Here is an 18,239-nt window from a genome sequence, read left to right as displayed (position 1 = left end):
GATGGTAAATAATCTTGGGTTTTGCAGGCTATAGAGTCTCTGCTGTAATTACTCAGCTCTCCCTTTGTAAGTGCAAAAGAAGCCGTAGACAACAGGTAAATAAAGGAGTATAACAGTGTTCCAATAAAACTTTATTTATAGACTTGGAAATTTGAATTTTATATACATTTTCTTGTATCCTGAAATACTGTTCTTTTGAATTGTTTGTTTTCTAACCATTTAAAGAATATAAAAGCCATTCTTAGCTCATGGGCCATACAAAAACCAGCAGAGGGCTGGTGGGTTGCAGTGTGCTTACCCCTGATTCTAAAATTAGTCCCTTCAGCCCAGTTTGAATATTTGCATAAGGAGACCTCCAGGCCCCTTGTGTTTAGGCTTCCCAAGTTCTTGCTATAAAGCAGAGGTAGTCAATTTTTTTTTTAATTAAGGCTTTTTTACAGCCTTAGCAGGAGACCTTAAACATTATAGGTGGCCAGTAACCATTCAGTGAATCTGTTGAATGAAACATTTTGAGGATATAGAAACTATGTTTGGGTTTTTTTTGTTTTGTTTTTTTGTTTTTTGGGTTTTTTTTTTTTTTTTTTTTTTGCAGTTGTTACTTTTTTATGCCCTTCATTTGGTATTGGAATTTGGGGGTTTTGATAAATGCAGCTTTATATCTTACAAAGACTTCTGATCCCTTGAAAAATAGTTTAACAACCCCAGGTGCAATCGATTCTCCAAAGATACTCTTCCCCCCTTTTCTTCGACCAGCCCCGAACTCCGCTGTAGATATTATTTATTTTTGAGAGTACCCTGACAGGATGGAACGTGAACTGTGAAGTCGTCTGACCCCACAGATCCTGGGAACGTTTGGCCTCAGGGATTGCCAGGGAGGAGGAAGTTGTAGGCCTGGCCTCCCAGTAATTCATGGTCCCTTAATGAGCCTGTGGAATGCTAGCTCATGGGGCTCAGAGAAACAAAGGATCCTGGTTTAGCTTCATTTGTCAAAGTGCTGCCTCTCAGTTTGTTTGTCCCCAGCTGTCTGGGGAGAGAAACAGCCTTCACGGGAGGGAGAGGTCAGACACCTTATCCCAAAGGTCACTCTATGTGCCAGGGTAGACCTCCCGTCGCGGAAGGTGGAGGTGATCTGTTCCGTGCAGTGCCCTGATCAACACCTGTCATCTGCAGCAGGCCCACGGTCTGTGTGCAAGAGTGGCCTGGCGTTTTGGAATAAGAGAAGGTCATTCTAAATTCCTTGTTGGTGCCTTTTCCCATCTATACCCAGGGAAATCCCCAAAGCATTAATGTTGAGCACATTTAGTTTGGTGGCTGAACATTAGGCGTTTTAGGTGTCCTAGTCTGAGAAGTTTAGTATTGTAGAGTTACGTTCGGTCTATTAATAATAATTCATGCAGGACTGTGCATTAACTTCTGTGCATTACATTTAACTGAAAGGCTTTGACTTGCATACATACCCGTCAATAGAATATGTTTTCCTGAACAGCATCAATAAAATGAGAGGTCCGCTTCGATCGCACAGAACACTGCGGCATGGTCCAGGGCTTAAGTCTAGGATATTCTAGAATCTAGAGGATTAAAGAACCTTTTTAACTAATGGTCGCCCACAAAAGACAAAGTAACCTTTTCATAGCCAGAGGGTACCGAATCGAACTTCCTGAAAGGCTGTTTTGCTCTAGATGTGACTATTCTGTAGATTTACATGTCAGGGAACATACACAACTACATTTCAGTGGAATGAATATTACACATCTAAAAATTATGGGAGCAGTTTCCTTGAAGTATAAGGACAAGGGAGAAGTCAAAAGTGCTAATGTACTTTACCAGAAGGAGAACTGTATACAGACAACACAGAATCATGATTCTTCTTCTTCCTGCCCCTCCCAGGCTCTTCTGTTTCTGCTTTTGGACTCAGTCTTGCCCAGCAGACCCCTGGAGGCTTATTCTTACCAAGCTCCCCTTTTCTTTCCTGTGAATGGAAATGCTCACTTTATCTTCTTGGACTTTACCGTGAGATGTCGGGTTGGGCGTTGCTGAGAAGAAATGGCTGGGGTACATAGAGATCGATAAGAAGTATTGTCCGGGGCAGGAAGAAATCTATGTCATAGTCTAACATATTGTGGACAGATTTGTGAGCCCTCATTAAAGGTTTGGGAAATAGCCTTATCGAAAAATAATATTTTCTCACTTGTATTATTTTCCTTAGCACAGCACGATAATCGTTCTTCACTTCCTGGTGTCTTCGTGTGTACAAAAATGGATGTCCTTCCACAATCAGGAAACGTAGAGTTGGCATTTCTGTTTAAAAACAATCGAATAGCCTAAGACCTGCTATCCTTGCCAGCTCTAGAGGCAAATATTAGGTTGAAAAGGATCCACACGGTTTAAAAACAGAAAGTTCTCATTCGATCGTCCCTCCTGGACACTCGTCAGCTAACACACATTTTCCGTGATTTATCCATACTTTATGCATCAGAAACACTGCAGTGGCTTGAGTGCTGAACACTGACATTTCCTGTTTTAAAAATTTAAAGGGAAAAGCCTTGGGTTATTATAGAAAAAAATAAGATTCTCTTCCTCGAAAAGGTCAGTGCAGGAACACCTCGTTTAATCAACTGAACAGGATATCCAAATTGTATGGTTACATTGTAATTTAATTTTTTTAATGTGTTATTTAGTTTTGAGAGAGAGACAGAGACAGAGTGCGAGTGGGGGAGGGGCAGAGAGAGAGGGAGACGCAGAATCCGAAGCAGGCTCTGGGCTCAGAGCTGTCGGCACAGAGCCCGACGCGGGACTCGAACTCACAAGCTGTTGAGATCATGACCTGAGTCAAAGTTGGACGCTTGGCCGACTGAGCCTCCCAGGCGCCCCAGTTACGTATTAATGTCACAGAAGACTTATTGCTACATTGTACACAAGAACTTGATTTTTCGTTTTTTTCTCTAAGGGGACCTTAACTGAAAACCCTCATAGCCAGTCTCTCTTCCTGATGTTGAGAATCACCTCACACTTTACTTTCTGTCCACCCTTTTGATACTCTCAGAAGGGTGCCACCAAAAGAGGGGGAAAAGATCATTTTAAACTTTTTGCCAAATCAGTGAACTGATTTAAAGAAAAACGCTTTATGCCAAGCAGCACACATAAATGCCTGAGTCACACTACCTTTGGTATAAAGAACCGTCCAAACATTAACAGGGACCAGTAAAACACATCTGTTCTATAGAATTTTTTCGTTAACAGGATTTAATTGAAACCAGATCGGTAAAGCTCTGTTACTCTGGGCCGTCCCTTGGGCCCTGGAAATATCTTTGTTATAGAGGACCGGGTGCGCTGACGCTAATCATTAAAACAGGATTCTACCAGCAAAACATTTCTCAGGACCAGTAAGCAAACAGCACCTGAAAAAGACTGGTGTTAAGAGCATTTCATGTAAAGGTCCGTGGGCCACGTGGTGCTTACCTGTTCAGAGACTGCCATGTGCCTGAGAGGCAGGGGAAGGAAAACCTCCATTTGCAGGCTCTGTCTGTTCCAAAATAAACACAGCGGCCACAGAAAAAGAAGCGACGCTGTGACTGAGTACTTAGGGTTCAGTTTATGTGACATCTGCACAAACTTAAACACAGGTCCAAGTGAGAGAGTATTAGCCCAGCGGAGTTCAGTGGTATGCAAGAAATTTTGCTGTGTCCTGATTTATCAACCTGCAGGTTTCTAATTCTATCTCTTAAAATAATAATAATGATTATTATTTAATGCTTTTTGAAATGGAGTGAGGGAGGGAGGGGCAGAGAGAGAATCTCAAGCAGGCTCCGTACTGCCCAGTGCAGAGCCCGATGTGGGGCTTGAACTCATGAAACTGTGAGATCATGACCTGAGCCGAAACCAAGAGTCAGACACTTAACCGACTGAGCCACCCCAGGGTGCCCTGTTTCCTACAACTTTTTAATTGGTGTCTTGAGAGAAACTAGTTGGCGGTGATCGTATAGTAAGCAAAATAGATTTGCTGAGAGTCTTAGGTAGAGTAAGAAATACTCAGACAGTGGGGTTTGGAATAGTGAACATTTAGAATAGAACTGGTATCTTTACCAGTTTGAATTGCATCTTTAATACCCCAAATTGCGAATGTCCCTATTGGAAACTTAGTAGAAAAGTCCTCTGTTAAGCTTAAAACACATGTGTCAGCCCAAAGGAGAGTTTTTGTGGGAATAATTTAAACGTATGTAATTCTCGTATGTTATTTCACACACAAAAAGAGAGAGGGAGAGAGAGAGAGAGAGAAGGGGTATGTGATGGTTTTCCCATGATTTAAGAAAGGACTTTGAGCGAGAAGCAGCTGGAATGTTTCACGCCCACAAGACCTTTTGAAAAGGAACAAAATCTGTGAAAATTTGAAACAAAATGTTCAAGTGGAAAAGTTATAAATTGTTACAGAAATCGTTGTTTTATGCACAAAATTCCATTTTCCTGAGCTTTTCAAGTGTGTAATTCACATTTTCTGAGCATAGGAAAATATTCAGACAGGGGATTTTGTAGGACGATATCCTTCAAGTCCTGTGGGAATCGTTTAGCTATAAAGTAAGGAGGAGATTTTGTATTATGACAGCTGCCTCTTTGTGAAGCATTTATTTAATAGCAATATGGTATTTCAAGTTGACCTTGTGAATAGCGGAAAGGCTCGTGGCTATAACACTATGTCAGTTTTTCAAAATTAAGATTCCCAGTCTAAGGGAGATGTAGAAAGTTAATCAGTTGCTGCTGCTTGTTTCGTTTGCATGTAATTACTGTCTTCAATTGTAGACTTCTAAAATGTTTAAAAACGTGTTTCGAATTTTGCAAGTTCCCAGCTATGTTAGAAACTCACAAAACGTTTTGCATCACCCTAGGAAGCCAAACTCACTCGTCAAGAAAGAAATCTGTACTCAGATAAATTGGTAGTTAGCATCAGAAAATAAAGGCACACAATTCATAAATGTTGGCAAGTTCCCCCTCCATGGAGGGTAGCCTGTTTATCCATGATCCAGACCCAGAATCCAGAATCCCATGCTGGAGAAGTCTCGGTGGGTCCTCAGGTTGCCAGTGTCTGCAAATGTTCACACAACGATAGGAGAAGTGTTACAGGCAACATCCCAGCTACGAGCTTTTCCAGCCCTCCCTACACACTTCTAAAAAAAGCATGTGATTGGGAGAATATAGGCAAGCACCTCATTTTCTTTGTTGTAACCAGGACTTAAACTTGGTTCAAACAAACAAACAAACAAAAAAACAGGGAGGAAGGAAAAGGAAAGAAATTGTTTCCTGCGTGGTTTTTAAAGATCAGCAAAGAAGAAAAAAATATACAACTTGCCTTATTAATCTTAGAGTTTTCTAGATTCATTGTACCATTGAATAAAGTCGTACAGATCCACAGTGTAGGTCTGAAACTTGAGGGTGTCGGTGATGTTTCTGAATTCTGAAATTTGTAGATTTTAGACGGGGGCGATTCAGGGTGTTCCTGAACGCCGTGATAGTGTCTGGGGCACTGTCCTGGAACCTAACCTCTTACTGTGCCTGCATCACCAGAACATGGATATTTGCACCAAGTGGGGCAGAGAAAGGTCCAATGTTGCCTCCTATAAAAAGGTTAGGATTGCCACCAAGGGTGTTACAGAAATGTCTGTTTCTTAGAGCTTTTTGGATTTGGGAATTACGGATAATGAGGACCTGTAGGGCTCTTTTACTTAGGAAATCCCTCTCCCTGGGGAACTTGACCTGCACGATAGCTTTATAAAACGCAGAGGCATTAGTGTTAGTGAAAAGGCATCACGTTGCCTTGCCTGAATTGCAGGACAATCCTCCTTGTTACGCTGGTTTGACTTTCTGGGCTTAGCGCTCTTTTGTGTTTTAGTGCCGTGTGCATCGAAACCACTGGGTTCAGGAAGAATTCTGCTGCACTAAGCATTTTCTCTGTGTCCCAGATTTGTCCTACAAATTATGGACATCTCATTGAACCTAAGGAGAATCTTCTGAAAAAGTGTTTCCTCGTTTTTTTAAAGGGAAACAAACCCATGTGGATTTTGCTAATCCTCTGATCAAATTTGATTTTTGCTTCCTTCGCTTTATGGTGTCTTCCTTCGCTTTATGGTTAAATCTGATGTTGCTGTTATTTGCAGCAAATTCCTTGTTTGATATATTGCTAGAAATCTTAGAATGTGTTCTTAGTAGATCATTTGAATGTCCCAGATATGATAAGCAGTGTAGGTGGTAGGAGAGAGACACATCATCTCAAAAATCCCCCTAAATCAAAGACCAGAGCAACACTGAGAGTCCACTTCCCAAAAGTTTGGAATAAAATCTGGTGAATGTTAAAAATGAGAAGACTTTGGGTTGATTCGCAGTGTAGCAAATGACTCTCCAAGGGGCCTTTTTTCTTTTTCTAAAAATGGAACATGAACCATTTTAGGCTGTCTTATACATCGGCATTTATCAAGTGCACTGAACTCTGGGGGGGAATGTCTCAGTCGATGACCCTGAAAGAGGAAACTGGGGACTTCTAGGACGTTCATTAGGTCGTAGCTTCCCACGCCTCTGGAGATGCAGCGACCGGGTCTGCCATCAGGGCAGCTGTCCGATACGCGGCCACAGAGTGGGGCCAGATCATTTCACTGGGCTGACCACCTCTAAGTTAGCACAGATGTTTACAGACAGCAGAAAGGCAAATAAAACATTTCTACATAGCTGTCCTGTGGGAAGGATTAAGAGCCATGGATCCCTTCCAGAATGTAATGGATTTGGACGGGCTTCACGCCTTCGTGATTTCTTGTTGTATCTGTCCGTGTGACCTTGCCCTGGGGGAGAGCTGGAGAAGCCACGGCAGGCTCCCGCCAGGAAATCAAGCCTGCGATGGTCATCGGGGAAACTTGTTTGCCAACAAACTAGTGTTTGGTGCGTAAGACGATCCCTTCCTCCTTTACCTTCCTCCTTCCCCAAATATACTCTAAATGTGATGAGTGTGAGAAAACCCAAACTCCAGCTTCAGCTGAATTTGCTCCCCCCGCGGCTTCGGCCAGCACAAGTTCATCCCACAAGAGTGAGTAGCTTTTGATAGGTAAGGTGCCGCTGATGATCAGTGAATCGAAGCCCTGTTCTCAGGGTTCCTGTGGTGAAACAGGGGAGGCGAGATCCAGAAATTCATCCCCAAGGGCTCTCAGGTGTTCGGTGAACTGAATATTTGCTTGAACGATGCCTTAATAGGATGCGAGTAAAAATTCCAAACCCTGCTTGGGAACTGAATTTTCCCAAACACAGAGGGCTCACCCATTTGAAAACCCCCAGTGGCTGGCCGTTGCCTACTGGGTACGTGTGAACTCCGTGAAAATGATACTCCTATTTCTTTTCTCCACCCAGGCCCTGCCCCAAAGCTGCTGCTTCCACCAGAGCTCACAGGGGCTCTCTTTCCTCTGAGCTATCGAACGCGTTGTTTGAATCAACGTGATCGACCACTGCCCTTAATCAGTTATCTTTCTGTTCGCGCTCATGCCGCCCCGCTAACTCGCAAGCACCTCTTGGATAAAGACTGTGCCTTATCTTTTTTGGAGCCCCCTACACTGTTTTCCCCTGTCTAGTAGGGGCTCCCCAAATGCCTTCAACTTTTTAACGATTAATTGATAAATCCTTGCCTAACCACGTAGGTGACAGCTGCTGTAGTACTTGGATTTGTTGCATCATATGGTAACACGTTGAGCTGTTCTTCTGGTCGGCTGTTCAGAAACACCACTGACACCATTTCTCAGTCCACTTGGAAAGCACCCGGAGAGCAGCTGTGTCCCCACCCAGTCCCCCCCCCCCCCGTGTGTTTCTCTGTCACCACATAAATGAACCGAACCGAAAGTCCTGGAACGGTTTGCCCACTGGCACTTGGTATGCAAAGGGTAGCTGCTGTGATCCGTTGCCCGGGGCAGCATTTCCGGGTGGGTGGGTTCTCCCAAAGGGCACATCCTCCAGTCTGCAGCGTGGATGTCGGGGTGTCTGCTGTCCAGCTGCCTCAGGAGCTCCCCATCTGTGACTCTGCTGCCCTTCTGTCCTTCCTTCACATGTACGTCCTGAGCTCCTGTCTCCTTGCTGTCTTGATGTTATCGCTCAGCCTCCCAGGGGCCAGCATCTGCCTTGCTCTGTGCGAGGAGCACAGAAGCTGCTACTGTGGCCTTGGTTAGAACTGTGGACCAAGGCAGGCTCCACGGGGTGAGCCCTTGCCAGCGGGGCAGGGGCCGTGAGCTGCTCTAAAGGCCAAAGCCATCCCAAGGAGGAGGCCAGTAATTGCCTCTGGAGGTGAAGAGTGCGTGCAGACCCCAGTGCCCTGGCCCAGCGGGGATGCAGGTCTGTTGAGGGTGCAGAGAGGAGTCAAGCCTCTGAAGAAGCCTGGTTACAACTAGGGGAGTTTTAAGTGTCCTTCTAACCTGACAACATGGGAGCTGGTTGGGGGGGTGGGGGGCGGGGAACAGAATTTCTGGTGCCGGGACCTGCGTCTAGGACCAGATAATCCACTTCCCACTCTTGGAGTCATTTCCAGGTCTTGTCATTTCTTTCTTTCTTTCTTTCTTTCTTTCTTTCTTTCTTTCTTCTTTCTTTCTTTCTTTCTTTCTTTCTTTCTTTCTTTCTTTCTTTCTTTTTTGATCTTTATTTTGGAGAGAGGGAGAGAGAAACGAGCAGGGGAGGGGCACAGAGAGAGGGAGACAGAGGATCTGAAGCGGACTCCGCACTGACAGCAGCGAGCCGATGCTGGGGCTCGAACTCAAGAACTGTGCGATCGTGACCCGAGCCAAAGCCTGATGCTTAACCAACTGAGCCACCCAGGTGGCCCAAAAGCAGAAGGTTTTTTTTTTTTTTTCTCATATTTTGGACAACAGTCTCCAGTGTGCAGACGATCCAAGCAGAGAAAACCAGCATTGTGTGTTCTTGAGGGAAACAGATCTCAAGGAGAAGCAGTCAGGTTGCCCGTTGGGGCCCCCAGAGCCCGTGATGGGACCCCAGGAGCTTCTCCCACAGACACCGTTGACCCTTCTCTTCCCAGATTTGTGCTGCTCAGGGGCCCTGGGCGTGTGCCCCGCTCCACATACGGGCCATCTGTGAGCACGATGCCCTGACCTGTTCTGTGCCCCAGAGGAGAGGCCTTCTGGGCTCTGCACCTCGTGTGTTCTCTTTCCTCTATATTAAATCAATCAATTAAAAGGGAGCACCCCTTCCTACCCCCCTCCCCCGTCCAGTTTTCATTAAAAGGGAACAGATGTGGGGTCTCGGCTGAGGCTGCCGGGGCCGGGCGGGGCGGATCACACAGTGCGGTGGTTTTCTCGGAGGGTGAACCATTCCTTGGCATTGTCTGTGTGCCCTCCCTGTCTTCCAGCAATGAGGTGGTGAGGAGTGACTTAAAGAAGCTGCCGGCGCTCCCCACTCAAGCCCTGAAGGAGCACCCCTCCCTGGCCTACTGGTAAGCCGCACCCCCTCGGCGCACCCATCAGGAGCGAGCCCTCCCGGGGCACTAGGGGCCAGGGCACCAGGACCCCAGCCGGCCCCACTGCAACTTGTAGAAGCGGCTTAGGTCTTGGCCAAAGCATTTTCAGCATGTATTTAAGTGGCACGGTTTGCCATTTTCTATTTTCTTTCTCTTAAGGAAAAAAAAAAAAAAAAACGTCTAAAATTTCACTTTGGAGGCTTTGCCTCCTTGGAGACCCTTTCAAGTGCTGCTCGAGTTTCATTCTGGAATCCCTGTCATTTGATGACAGGATGTGTGAGGTTTGGAGATGTGGGAGAACTGCGGGTTTTTTTTTTTTTTTTTCATTTGCAGAAGAGAGAGATTGATTCTTTGATTTTCCCACAATGTTTCTTATCTCCTGATTTGGCCGCCGTGGAACATTACACCCTAGTTCATCCGTCAGGCCCTGGATTACTGATTCCGAACAAAACAGGCGCGCGAAAGGGTCCTGGATTGTGGTTCTGGTCGCGATCGGGTGGGGCCTGTGTCCCCGGGTGGCCCTCACCACAGACCCAGGAGGAGTGCACTGCCATGGCCCTCGTGTTCCTTCTGAGTCCTTTGCAACAAGCAATGAGTGCTTTTATTAACAACAACAACAAAAGCAGTAATAATAAAACAAAAGTCGCAGGTCAGTCCTGATAAACTGTAACATGCGACGCTTGTAAACACCTCTTGAATCTGCTTTGTGCAACGTCTGGATTGCTAACATTTCGTCTCGTCTGGACACTTTTGCAGGCAGCACACTAGTGGTTCAGTTATTCAGGTGGCTCCCAGAGATTCCAATGGCTGGGTTAGGGTGGGTGGTGATACACACGGCATTAGCGGGTTCAACTCTGGGTCACAGGTCGTTTCCCCTCAAGAGACCAAGTGATGGGGCAGCGGGAGCAGAAATGAGACGCTGAGTCCCAGGGGCAGAGAGCCCCCCTGCCCCCGGGGTGCTGGCACCCCCCGTCCCCCACCATCTCGTCTCTCTGAGCTGGTTTTTTGCTGCATGTCCTGCACAAACATGGAGGTGAATGCATGGTGGCTTTATAGAATCCTAACCTGCCCCCCCAGGGACAGAATCTGTCTCACCTGCAGACTCACCCGTGCGTGTGTCCGCTCCCATGCTGCCAGCTTGGCGGCCTGCACCTGTGCACACCAACAGACGACGCTCCTGTCCCCTCGCTCATGGAGCCGTGCCGCCCTCTCCCCGGTCCCCCGTGTCCCCTGGGCCTCATCGTCCGTGTCCCCCTCCCCCACCAGCTGTTTGTATTGGGGAAACCAATGGTGAAAGAGAGACACGAGAATATAGTTCTGGAGACAAGTAGTTCCTGCACCAAGGGGATGAATTTGCCAGGCGGGGGCTGGGTTTTCTGGGGTCAGAGTTGCTTTTAATCTAAACCATCCCTCAGCGACCTCCTCATTCATTTGTTTCCCGCCATGTACACCCTATGCTTACCAGCTCCTTCTCAGTCTCTGTGTGTGTGTCTCTCTCTCTTTCTCTCTTTCGTGATCTCCACAGTCTGTTCCACGCTCACATGTTACTTCTAATACAGAAATGTCTTCCTTCATGTCGCTCTCGTCTTTTGTGTTCATATGAACAGCTTCGTCTTTACCGACACCCCTCCAATCTCTGGGGCCCGGCCAGCGCTTTCCCTGGGCCTCACTTGGACCCAGTGGCACCCGTGCCCCTGTGTGTACTCACGGGGAAGACACGGAATGGAGGAAGTGAGATTTTTGAAACAGGTGCCCTCAGGGAGCACAGCCCAGCCTATGCACAGACACGCCAGCCGCATGGCCCATCTTGTTGGTGCATTGCCGAAAAAATGCCTTATTCACTGCAGTTGGCTGGTTGAAGTCGGTCTCGATATTCCAACCTACTCATTTGGATTTCTAAAAAGCAAAGACTTCAGGAAGGGATAAATGCTATTCGTGCTCCATAGACCGGAGACAGACTTGCGTGTCCGTAGACTTTCCTCGGCCACAGCATCATCACGCGTCTCTACGATTAACCATGACCCCTTGTCGGTGGAAGAGACTTTCACTTGCTCTGACACCACAGTCTCTATCAGGTTGCCCACAGCCTCATGTTGCCCTGATCGTCCCTGAAGGGCGACGGATATTTGCCCTTCTTCCAGGCTCTCCCGCTCTCGCTAGGCTTCACGGATGCAGCAGACAACCCTTAGGCTGGACTAAGCCATAGGGAGCCCGTCCACACTAGTCGGGAAAGGCATCACAGCTTAGAGAGCAAAGCCGCGGGGTTTAGAATCCCAGCCATGTCTCTGAATAGCACGGGAAGCTTCAGTTACTTCTCTGCCGCCTCAATTTCCCACCCATAAAGCGGAATTAACCATACCTACTGGATCCAGACTGTAAGCAAGAGCAGAAGTAAGAAGTCACATAATGCAATTAGCATGTAGTGAAAGGTACATCATAATGCTGAGTAATCGTGCAGTAATGCTTTCTACTAATTTTCCCCAAGCGTGTAACCAGCTTGGACTTCTATTCCATGGGATTTCCCTATCGGGGGGACAGGTGATGCAGACGGTTAGAATTACACGCCCAGGGCCATAGAACAGAGCAGTAGCAGGGCCCTGACCTGGATTCTCTCAAGGGCCTAGCTTGCAAATGCTGGGCACCCCCCCCCCCGGCCAAACCACCCCTACAGGGTATGCAGGGGCATCTATCTTTACTCCAAAATCACTGACCAGTGCAGGCGATGGCTCCTGCCAGACAGGGAACCATACCTCCATCCCCGTGGGTTTTCTGGGCCGCTGCCTGCAGAGAGATGATCTCCCAGAATGACGTGGCTAGGCACAGTCAGCCGGAATCATCTGTCTTCCTCCTTTATGTAACACAGTGTCCTCCAAATAGTGTTTTGGGATTCTGTGGCTGGTGCCTTTTTTACAGTTATCCCATCGATAACTCCCTACCAGAGATCCAGGGTAGCTGGGAAACTGTCCACAGAGCCCAGTGCCCTTGGGCTATCTGTAAATTCCAGAGGAAGGAGGAGGGGGGCAGGGAGCAGAGTGGGTTCTCAGTCAGCATGGCGCGTGCTGGGTCCATGGTGTTTCAGAGCGGGGAGAGCTGGGGAAGGAGAAGCTGCATACCGTGGTCTCACAGATGGCCTGGGTCATCAGGAGGTACAGAGAAACGAGGGGTGGCAGATTCCTGCAGCTGTCAAGCCCTGAGAAGCCATTTGGTTGGCAAACAGCTGAACAGCTGCCTGACGGCGTTTCTGACTTTAACCAGTGTTTGTGTGAGCCTCGACTGTGTTCGCAGCTACAGCCCTACATTGATTTTTATCTCGCCTTCGCCGCCCGGGGACCTTCTCTCCCCAAACTGGGAAGGAAATTGGCTCCTGTCGCCCCTGAGTTGCTTACCCCTGGATCCACAGGTTGACCTCACAAAATTCGAAACCCTGTGCTAGGAAACACGCCCAACCCAGCCGCTGATTGAAGGGGTGGGCAGGGAGACAGAAGAGCAGACCCTGAAGGTCTCGCTCTGAAGGTCTGGTGAGGTGGGGGGCCCAGCCCGAACACGACGCTGCTGGAGACTTCGCTCAGGAGAAGGGCTCTGTCACACTCAAAGCGGAGGGGTTGTCTGGGAGCCAAGGAGAAAGGGGCATCTGCCCTTCTCCGAACAGGTGTCCAGGAACCACCGAAACGACTCTCCGGCCAAAGGAAGCTTCCTTGGAGCTAGCCAGTTCCTGTTGGGGGTGTTTAGAAAAGTGCTTTCTTGTCAAGTCAGGTAATCTTCACGTACACCAGATTTCGGAATACTAAAATGAAGAGACAGCCGTTGAAGATTCAGAGAGCGATCGGAAAGTCAATAAATTACCCCCACGTGGTAGTTACTGAACCTACAGAACACATGGCCCTCAGAAATGGCCTTTCTTTTTTTCCTAAAGAAAAAAAAAAGTTGGCAAATAAGGCTTTAGATCAACTCTGGAATACCAAATTCATAATAAATAACGAAGGCCAGCCAAGGAGGTCTTGAGGGTTCATCCCTCCTTCATTGCCTCCTGTCATGAAGCCCACGGGCCTGGGGTGAGAAAGGGGTGGGGAGAAGGTGGAGGAATGAGGCTCCTGGCGGTGTGGCCAGGTCACGGAGGCCGGGCCTTTTGGACTTGACTCCTCTGCAAGTGGGATGTGCTTTCCCTGTGACTCCCCAGGTTGGCTCTGTGCTTCAGCTGCCATGGCTGTCTGGGCACCAGAGTCCCTTCTCAGAGAGTCCCTTCGTGCCCCCCACCCTGTCAAAGAGGGGTTTGGCTGGCGGGTGTCTCCCAAGGCACAAGCCAGTCTCTTGCTGTTTTAGAGCTGAGATTTCAGGACATTGTGGCATTCCCATCTCACTTCTGGTAGCTGCCTCATTGTTTCCCAGGGCTTCTCTGGGCCTTGGATTGCCTCATGGATTGTGTTAGCCAGGCCCAAATTCCAGAACTTTCCATCCTCCTTGGGAGCCCTCAACACTGACCACTAATTCATGATAGGGAAGACGTGGGCATTCTATTGAGGTCAGTGCCTGCCCTCCCCTGTGAGGCCGTGTGCAGACAGGATCCAGGGGATGCAGACGACGAGGAAAATGCGGGCATTCTGCCACAGCGTCCCCCCTGACCCCCAGCCAGCCGGCCTCTTCTTGTCCCCGGCTCTGTGTCCCTCTCCAGGGAGACACATGCTCACTGCTTCTTCCTCATCTGCCATGGTAGCATTTCTTGCAGGGAGCTGACCCCAAGTAAAACTGTAGCCCAAAACACCTCACGTAGGCTGAGTTCAGAAATGCCACTTCAGGACAAATCCTTTCTCCAGGAGCTGTTGGCTCCTTGGAACTTCTCAGGACGTTGCTCAGGTTCGGAAGAAGGTTCTCCGTCAGCAGGGTGCTGACCGTTGACCTAGGGACCGTACGTAACACCATCTTTGTGTTGCAATTCTAGTGAGGACCGAGTCATTGAGCACTACAAGAAACTGAACGGCCAGACCAGAGGTCAAGCAATTGTAAAGTAAGTGGCCTCTCCCAGTGCCCACGAGGCTGTGTTTGTGTGTGTTCATATAGCATGTGGCAGGGTTGTTCAGTTCTGTTCGCAAAGACACATAACTCCCGGGGGGGCGACGAGGGTTCAGTTTCAATTTTCAGGTAAATAATCACTCTGAGAGCTTTGTCACACACACACACGCACACATAAATATGTCTCTGATTCCAGACCTGCCGAATAACCACCTGTGTGTGTGTGTTCTCTCTTCCCAGCTACATGAGCATCGTGGAGTCTCTCCCAACCTACGGGGTTCACTATTATGCAGTGAAAGTAAGTACCAAGCCTGCCCTAAAAAAAAACAGAAACACTTCTCAGTTTTTCCTTTTTAATCTTACTGAAGATTTTGGGGGGTGGGGACGGATAGGCATGATAGAGGACTTGGTCGAGATGATTGTGTGCTGAGGAGGGTTGGGGCGCTGGAACATTCCCCCACGTCGGAAGACTTGATGCAGTCACTTTCCAAAACTCATGTTCTCTCATGCAAAGTGGGTATAATGAGTCCCTTCTTCCTTTGATTCTCAGAAGAATCCTGGGATGTCAGGACCGCAGAGCCTCTCAGTAGGACGATTCCCTCTGAAGGCAGTGAACTGTGGAGAACAAAAACCTTAGGCAGAATCAGCAATGTTTTTCTTGGTGGTCAAATGCCACACAGGCAATTTTGGAGGAGGAGGGCCGGCCTTAGAGGCTGACAAATTAAGTACATGGCTGTTTAAGAAGACAAGATGTGTCTTCTTAAATGTTGTGATGGCAAGTCCCATGGAACATGAACCCTATGCTCAATTTTTCTTGATTTTACCGTAATGCTCCAGACTGGGATCCCTTCCTTGAAATAATAGATAATGACATGCCCGTGTGCCCTTATCTGTGATGAGACAGGATAATTTCCCTTCTTTAATTGACCCCAACATGGAAAGATTAAGTCCTTGCCCAAAGTCCAGCTGAAATGAAAACATTTCTGAATGCAAGACAGTTCAACCAGCCACCCTGAGATTCGCTTGCCCGTTTCCCAGTTTCTCTCCCCGTGTTTCCATCCAGCTGTATTTTTAATTCCCTTGGACTAGAACGTACTCTCTGCTACGTTTATCTTTGTGTCACTCATTTTGGCTCGCACAGCACTTTGTATGTTTCGTGGCCTGTATCTTCCGCTAAAGTGCAGCCTTCTCATGGCCAGGACAGTGTGTTGCATTCCTTTTTTCATTCCTGGAGCCCTGTCAGTGCCTGGCACATAGTAGATACTCGGTAAATATTGACTAAATAAGTGTTTATTGAGAATTGAATTGGGTAGTTGCATGTCCCCCTTCCGTGATGGGAATGAATGTTGGAACTGTATTTGCGGAGCCTGGTTATGAGGCACACACGGGAACCCCAGCCCTACCCAGCAGCTCAGCTAAGGTCTTTTTTTTAATGTTTATTAATTTTTGAGAGACACAGAGAGAGCGTGGGGGAGGAGCAGAGAGAGAGGGAGACACAGAATCCGAAGCAGGCTCCATGCTCCGAGCTGTCAGCACAGGGCCCAACGCGGGGCTCCCACTCACGAACTGTGAGATTATGATGTGGGCCCAAGTCAGATGCTTAACCGACTGTCAGCTCAGGTTAAGCCTGACATGGTTAAATTCTTCCTGATGTCCTACCAAAGCTCTCCCCACCGAGGGAAGCCTTAATCCCTCTTCTCCATCATTCATGGAACTCTTAAAACTGTCCCAGCCATTCCTGCCCAGAAGTTCTCAAGCCTGAGCTGTAAGTCTGTCATGAGGAGTATCCCCTGGCCTTTTTAGCGTCTCCTGTCCCACTCGAGGAAGGTGAATCCACTGTGGAGACCAGCTCTCTATGAGGTGGCACCTTGAGATGTGCCCATTGAAGTCAGTGGGCAGTCGGCTCCCCCAAAGGAAATTGGACACTTTATGATATGACCTGAGGCTCAAAATTCCCTGCGCTGGCTGCCAGCGTTCCACACACAGCCAGCAAGGGTTGTAGAGCCTACATCCCCTTCGCCATCTGGTTACCATGAAGGAAATCTTGGGATCCAACAATAGTTGTTACAAGACGCATTTCATAGAAACTCCTCTCCGTTGTGGGAATATTCTGTGGGGACGTGCAGCAAAGGGGGCTGTGCCCAAGAATAGGGACAAGAAATCCCCTGGACTAGGCTCTCTCATCTGCTGTGTGTTCATAATTTGAGCTCACTTCCATCGCTCATACTGAAAATAGAGATTCTGAAATTCACCCCTCCGGCCCCCCCCCCCCCCCCGACGGAAGTCTGTTGGAAGACTGTCTGTTGGACAGACAGACATCTGTTGGAAGACAGATGTTAGACTGCCGAGAGAGATTGTCATGGATAGAGTGGATGTCTCTGCGCGGGGACGTCATCCAGTCTTTTACTTGCGTAAACCCGTGTCCCATCTCTTCATCAGCCCTGGAGTTTGACAGTAAGGGAGCCTCTGATACATATATGCTTTCTGCCTTACAATAAAACTTCAGGAACGTGCTTTTCTGCAGTTTGCGAGAGACCAGAAACAGACCTTGTGATTTCCAGAGTGCCGGAAGTGCTTGTGTGTTGACCTCTTGGGACCTCCAGGCTGAAGCCAGGGCTCTCCTTCTCAGGTGGAGACAGAGCACACGTACCCACGCAAGCCCAAACGACTGTCAGTCGGTGGCCTCCCAATTTCACAGCTGCCGTATTCTCTGGTGTGGTGACACCCAAAGCTGTCGCGGCACTGAGTCCCCTCCTGTGTCGCTCTCAGAGACTGATGTAGGACACACAGACACTTTCCAGGGACAGAGCTTTTTATACCTTTAAAAGACTATCTTAGGGAATTGCATACCCTGAACCTTCTAAAAATTCAAAACGTGTCTCTCTGCCCTTTTCTCTTTGTGCTTACCTTCAAATAACTCGTGAGGATTTAAAAACCGTGAAGCCAATTTCGAGTTGTCGAGACAATGGGGTCCGCGGTTATTCGCAGGTGCGGCAGTTAGGACAAATCTAGGGGAAGGCTGCTGGGGATGCCCTGTGTCAGCTCCTAGCTTTCGGGACCTTTAGTTAACAGCTCAGACCCCTCCTCCTTGGATGTAGGATCACACTTTACAATCTGGTGGCAAGGGATCTCTATTAAAGGAGTGAGCAGAGGGGCTTGGTGTTTCTGATTCGGTTCCCAGAAGGTCTGGGCCTTGATTTTGCTACTTTGTCCAAGATGGCACGAGCCACAAGATCCAGCTGATCTTTTAAGGAGAGCAGGACTGCAGGGTGGCCCCCGCCCACCCTGCACTGCCATTGGTCTGCTGGAGGGCTGGGGGGCGGGCCCTGAGTAGAGCAGGACCAACCGTTTGCTTTGATTTCTTGGTCGTTAAAATTGGAGGAATCTTGGGGTGCCTGGGTGGCTCAGTCGGTTGAGCATCCGACTTCGGCTCAAGTCGTGATCTCACGGTCCGTGGGTTCGAGCCCCGCTTTAGGCTCTGTGCTGACAGCTCAGAGCCTGGAGCCCCCTTCGGATTCTGTGTCTCCTTCTCTCTCTGCCCCCACTCCCCACTGTCTGTCTCTTTCTCTTTTTCGCTCTCTCTCTCTCTCTCTCTCTCAAAAATAAACATTAATTTTTTTAATTTAAATCGGAGGACTCTTAAATGTGTGTTACCGAGTGCAAGAAGCCAAGCCGAAGGCTACATACTGTATGATTCCAACTAGATGACATTCTGGAAGAGGCAAAACTGGCTTCCAGAACCTGGGAGGGG

The 18,239-nt window shown here is 48.2% G+C and overlaps 1 protein-coding gene across 12 annotated transcripts in view; it reads left to right on the top strand.

Annotated features, from left to right (window-relative positions):
* FRMD4A (FERM domain containing 4A) overlaps window positions 1–18,239 on the top strand; it is a 612,832-nt gene that overhangs the window by 502,713 nt on the left and 91,880 nt on the right. For all 12 annotated transcript variants that reach the window (XM_045464721.1, XM_045464725.1, XM_045464723.1 and 9 more), the window contains 3 exons: window positions 9,374–9,457; window positions 14,418–14,483; window positions 14,729–14,786. In XM_045464721.1, coding sequence (XP_045320677.1) covers window positions 9,374–9,457; window positions 14,418–14,483; window positions 14,729–14,786 — 208 coding nt within the window. The remainder of the gene's footprint in view (window positions 1–9,373; window positions 9,458–14,417; window positions 14,484–14,728; window positions 14,787–18,239) is intronic.

Source organism: Leopardus geoffroyi, chromosome B4, assembly GCF_018350155.1.
Source record: "Leopardus geoffroyi isolate Oge1 chromosome B4, O.geoffroyi_Oge1_pat1.0, whole genome shotgun sequence".
NCBI lineage: Eukaryota > Metazoa > Chordata > Mammalia > Carnivora > Felidae > Leopardus > Leopardus geoffroyi.
Note: the sequence above shows the minus strand (reverse complement) of the source record. Positions and strands in the feature narration are given on the sequence as shown.